The 5,918-nt window shown below is 45.6% G+C and overlaps 1 protein-coding gene across 1 annotated transcript; it reads left to right on the plus strand.

Annotated features, from left to right (window-relative positions):
* Positions 1-3,796: 3,796 nt before the first annotated feature.
* SOWAHA (sosondowah ankyrin repeat domain family member A) lies at positions 3,797-5,412 on the plus strand. The gene has a single exon (XM_083356937.1). The coding sequence runs from the start codon at positions 3,898-3,900 to the stop codon at positions 5,380-5,382; it is 1,485 nt and encodes a 494-aa protein (XP_083213063.1). The 5' UTR covers positions 3,797-3,897; the 3' UTR covers positions 5,383-5,412.
* The last annotated feature ends 506 nt before the right edge of the window (positions 5,413-5,918 follow it).

Consider the following 5,918-nt stretch of genomic DNA (forward strand, 5'->3'; position numbering starts at 1 on the left):
TGTCATGCTGATGATGGGCCCTAGACATAAAGGTAGTCCTCAACTTACAACCACAACTGAGCCCCAAATTTTTGTTGTTAAGTGAAACATTTTGCTAAGTGAATTTTGCCCCATTTTCTGACCTTTCTTGCTACTGTTGTTAAGTGAATCACTGCAGCTGATAAGTTAGTAACCCGGTTGTTAAGTGAATCTGGCTTCCCCATTGACTTTGCTTGTGAGAAGGTGGCAAAAGAGGATCACGTGATCTTGGGACACAGCAAAGGTCATAAATATGAACCAGTTGCCAAGCATCTGAATTTTGATCACATGATCATGGGATTGATGCAAAGGCTGTAACTGTGACATGCGATCATGAGTCATTTTTTTCAGTGTCGTTGTAACTTTGAATGGTCACTAAATGAACTGTTCTAAGTTGAGGACTACCTGTATCTGGTATTTTGCTTTGGAAAATACATAATCATTTCTTAAAAACAGCAGTCAGAGCATTCAGCATTCTCCAGAAAACAAAATTCTTCAGAAAGAATTTTCTCCAGAATTCAATATTCTTCAGGAACTATACAGTTAGTCCTCGACTTACAACAGTTCATTTAGCAACTGTTCAAAGTTACAATGGCACTGAAAAAAGTGACTTATATTTTTCACAGTTACGACCTTTGCAGCATCCCCATGTCACATGATCAAAATCTGTTTATGATGATTGCAGTGTTCTGGGATCATGTGATCCCCTTTTGTGACCTACTGACAAACAAAGTCAATAGGGAAGCCAGATTCACTTAACAACCAGATTATTAACATATTAACTTCAGTGATTCACTTAACAACAATGGCAAGAAATGTCGTAACATGGGGCAAAGCTCACTTAACAACAGAAATTTTGGGCTCAATTGTGGTCGTAAGTCAAGGACTACCTATACTATAAATTACATGATGCTAATTAGAATTCTTTTCAGCCTTAGAAGCAGCATCTGAAATCACAGGACTTGCCCTTGGGACCCACGAAAACATGAGGTAGACAATCATACTGAAGACCAGAAGAACACAGAATCAGAACCAACACAAAACAGAGGACAGAGCAGCCCCTCAAAACCTATAGAAGGACCAGCATATAAAGAATTTACCACAATTATGAAGATTAAATCACAAAAGAAAAAGAGGGTGGATGAAAAACAGTGGCCCCATCCTCCCCTGCTTCTATGGGTGCCCCAAAATGTAGAAGTCCAACATACCTCTTTATCCAGTTATATCATTACTAGGCACCCCAACATACAACACAGCTAAAATAATTACAAAACAAGCTTGAACATCTCACAGAGGGGAGTGAATATTCTAACAATGTCCCACTACAATGCTCCAGAAAATCAAAGACACAATAATAGAAGGTGAGATTAGAGTTTTATTTGACGTCACAGCACAATTTAAATCCAAGGCTCAGATCTATTGAAAGAATCTATATAGCAGCAGTACTGCCCAATACATCTAACCTTACCAAATACACTAAGATCAAAATACCCAGAATCATGGACATCTTCAACTTCTGCTTCTCTACCTACTTTTAGTTTAATGGTCACATATATCAACAAATCAAAGAAACACCCATGGGGTTACTACTCTCAGGACTCACAGCAGAGACTCCAATGCAGTATCTAGAAACTATAGCATTCCCATACATGCAACCAAAAATATGGATACGGTATGTGGGTAACACCTTTGTCATAATAAAAAAAGGAACAACATGAAACAATCAGCAGCATCTTCAAAAGAATAAAATTCACTAGCGAAGAAGGAAACAGCAACACCCAACCCTTCCTGGATATTCTCACCAGCATAGGGAACGGTAGCAAATTAAAAATACAGTTCTATCAAAAAACCACCCACGCTATCCAAGCACTGCACTGTCAAAGTAACAATCAAGAAGAGTTATGTAAGAACATTATTCAGATGAGCACAAACACACTACAGCAATCCAGAACACCAGAAAAAGGAAACAGACCAACATCTTCCACAAAATGGATATCCAGGCACCTCTATCAAAAAGTGCCTAACCACTCAACCCACTACAGCACAACCATCTCAAGCTATGAAAAAGGATAACACTGACATGCATCAAAAACATCTCAGAAATAAGCAGAGACTATTACAACTATAAAGTATCGCCATAGCATACAATCCAACTAAAGCAGAGGTCCCCAACCTTTTGGGCACCAGGGACCGGTTCCATGAAGAGGTTTTTCCGTGGACCAGAGGGGGTGTGGTCTTGTGTGCTGCCTGCATCCCGCTGATGAGGATTTGCTTATGTGTGTGGACCAGTTGCTGGCATGCCACAGCCCGGTACAGGTCCACGGACCAGGGGTTGGGGACTCCTGAACTAAAGCACTCCAAAACATCTTAAGTGAATCAAAAGACTCAGTGGTCCAATGAGTCATCTACATTGTACAACATAGTGTAACAGCCACTATGTTGGACAGACAAGCAGAAGACTAGCAGAACACATCCATGAATATCTACTAGCAGTCAGAAGACACCATGAAAGCTCCTTAATTTTGCAATATGTGGACAGACTCAATCATAGTTTCAACTGGGAAGTTCAGTATCCTAGACCAAGCTAACTCCATAAACTCTAGGGAATTCCTGGAAACTTGGCACTCAGACAAACCAGCCATGAATAGACACATAGAGATAAACCACATTTACAAACGATTCAAAACAGACAATAAAAAAAAACTATAAAGGAAACAAAAAGCCCAGAACACATCCTCTCCAGCCAGATAAGCAGGAATGAATGCCAAACAACCAGAAAACAATAATCCAGAACTACAAAGAAGACTATATCCCCGCCAACACTGCCAGGGCAAGTGACTGGGTGTACTGTACACAGGAAGCAAATCCCACATTCAGTAGCGCTAATGATGTTACCTAGTCAGGTAACGAAAAGTCTGCCAGCAAGCAACCAAGCATTGACTTCTCAATTCAAACCCAAACCACATATATTCTCTTCTATTAGAGAACAATAAGTTGGAGAGAGCATCAAGGGGGCTCCAGAAAGCCCCTTCTTGCTTCAGACAGAGGCAAAGTGCGGGGTGTGTGTGTGTGGTGGGGAGGAAACGTGTGGCACCAACAGAAAGGGTGCTTCTGTGTTATATTCACACATATATGCTCTTCTAGCGCGCTCTGCATTCTCCGACACTGCAGAGAGCCACAGACCAACACTATCCTGCAGAGCATATTTCTATGTCAACAGAACTACTCCTCCTGACAAGCCCACGCAATGCCATATATTAAAAGGCGTAAAAAAGCATGTGGGAGCGCTTCAGGATAACTCGCTGCCAGCCACTTTGCTGCCCTGGCCTCTGCCAGGCTGAGCGGTTGATTTACCTGGGCCAGGGGTAGGCAACCTCGGCTCTTGTATGACTCATGGACTTCAACTCCCAGAATTCCTGAGTCAGCTATAGCTGACTCAGGAATTCTGGGAGTTGAAGTCCATGAGTCATACAAGAGCCGAGGTTGCCTACCCCTGACCTGGGCCATACCAAGAGGGCTCCGCGCGTCTCAGAGGGGCTGGGAAGGCAAAGCGCGGGTAGGGCGATCTTGCGGCTGCGCCTGGGAGCTGCCTCCGGTTTCTGAAGAAAAAAAAAAACAAATCGCGGCGTTGGAACTCAGGTGCGTTCTTCACTACAAATCCCAGCCGCCTCCGCGGCGGGCGGTTTTTGTACGGCGCTTTACCTCGTGCGCGCTCGGCCAGCTGGAAAGGAGGGCGCCAGAGAGAGCGATTCCTAGCCAGCCGAGGAAGCGGCGGCAGGTGGCTGCAGCCTCCCGGGGAGCGGTCGCCAGCTGTCTCCGCGGCTCCCACGCCCTTCGTCCGCCCTTTCCACTTCACCCACCCAACCACCCGCAGCGGGCATGGCTGAATTCCTGAATCAAGCCGCCGTGCTGGGCTTCCTTCGGCAGCAGGGCGGCCAGGTGCGCAATTCGCTGCTGCTCGCCCACTTCAAGCCGCTGTTGGACGTGCCCGAGGCGACGCCGGAGGTCCGGGCTGCTCTCCGCCAGCGCTTCGTCCACTTGGTCAACAGCGTGGCTGTCGTGCAGGTCTCGGAGGGGATCAAGTGGGTCGTGCTAAGAAAAAGGCACCAGTTGGCCCTGGATGACTCCGATGCGGAACCGAGACCGATCCCCTTCGGGGATCTGTCTGACGAGGAAACCGAAGGCGCCGATTCTGGAGCGCCCACTTGCCCTGCCGGCTTCGTGGAGCCTCTGAACTCGCCTGGAAAGGAGGACCCCGAAGCCCATCGGACTATCCCGGTGTTCCAGCTGAAGAACCTCTTTCAAAGGGGAGGCTCGGAAAGCCTCAAAGTTCCCAGTGGCAAAGACCATTTGGCCCCCAAGGGTGCCTCCCCAAAGCCCTGCATGCTGCCGGTCCGCTCTGTGCCCCCTTCCTCCACCAACGCGAAGAGATCTGAGGTGCTGAGCCCTGAGCGAGACCGGATCCCCGTGGAAGATGGTCTCCAAGTGGATCTCTCTGCCATCCGCCTGTCTCCCTCCCCTCGTGGTAAGAGGCGGCAGCTAAACGAAATGGGGGCCAAATCCCCTTCCCTGAGAAGGGGGTCGAAACCGCTAAAGGTGGGTGAGGAAGCTGACAGCACAGCCAACGTGCCCTTGGAACCTGTTGAGCACCAGTGGGTGGTGAAAGCCACAGCCGGCCAATGGTCCCACCAACTTCACGGCTTGTTGCTTATTGACTTGAATCTGGTGAGCAAAAAGGATTTCATGAGCGGCTTCACGGTTCTCCACTGGGCAGCTAAAAGTGGAAATTCCAGAACCCTGAGCAAAGTCCTAGAAATGGCCGAGAGAGGAGGTATTCACGTTGATGTCAATGCTAAGTCCTACGGGGGTTATACTCCGCTTCATATTGCTGCTATCCACGGGCAGGAAGAAGTTATTGCCCAGCTGGTCAAAGTTTACAATGCCAAAGTCAACTTAAGAGACTATAGTGGGAAAAAACCATTCCAGTATTTAAGAGAAGGCTCTTCTTTTGCAGTCAGATATCTCTTAAATGACCCTGGTCTTCACACCGTCAGTGAGCAGAAGAACCCTTCCAACAAGAAGAACATAAAAGTGGCTGCTTCTATCTTAAGTTCCACCAGCACTGTCCTGGGGCTTTTATCTGACGATGTTGCCTTCTTTGAACTGACAAAAGGCTTAAAGAAACCGGCCCCCATCAATAAATTTCTTAACATAGCCACAGCCCCTAGGAGGAAGTTGAAGTCACGAAGGGCTTTTTCTTCGTCCTCTTCCTCCTTGCCTCAGGCCCTGGAGGAAGAACAGAGTGAAACAGCTTCAAAACACAGACCGATTTCAGAATTGTTTTTTGGTCATTTATCTCACTGAAATTGAGTAATATCAACATTTAATTAAACTCGGGTAGATCTCGCATTCACACACACAAAAACATTTTTGGCTTGGTAGGTTTGAGTGTGTTTCACTTCAAGTCTAACCTGAGGAGGAAAAAGAAAAGATTAATCATAGGATTATGTTTTAACTTGATAGTTGCTGCTTTGATAAGACAGTTCTTTCCCAACACATCTTCATTTATTAAATGTGAATTGTTGAAGTTTCACCTGAATTTTATCTATTGAGGGGTTGTTGTTTTTCAATAAAAGGTAAGATTTAGGTACAAATTTCCACAAAAATCACTATAGTAAGGCAACAGTCCTGCAATACCTGAGAGAAAATCCTGCTGAAATCAGTGGACAGACTTCTGAGTAAGCACTGATAGAATTAAGAATTGACATTATATATAAGATCCTTTACTTTGAAACAAAAACGTATTTTATTCATGCGTGCTGTTCTCAAAAGTATCTTAAATGTCCTGTTGTGGGAACAGAAATATTTTTAGCATGTCTTGACATCCTATCCTGTTCCAT

The sequence above is a fragment of the Vipera ursinii genome, assembly GCF_947247035.1.
Source record: "Vipera ursinii genome assembly, chromosome: 2".
NCBI classification, from domain to species: domain Eukaryota; kingdom Metazoa; phylum Chordata; class Lepidosauria; order Squamata; family Viperidae; genus Vipera; species Vipera ursinii.

Coding starts and splice junctions, on each gene's coding strand:
- SOWAHA (XM_083356937.1), top strand. CDS start 3,898: ATGGCTGAATTCCTGAATCAAGCCGCCGTGCTGGGCTTCCTTCGGCAG.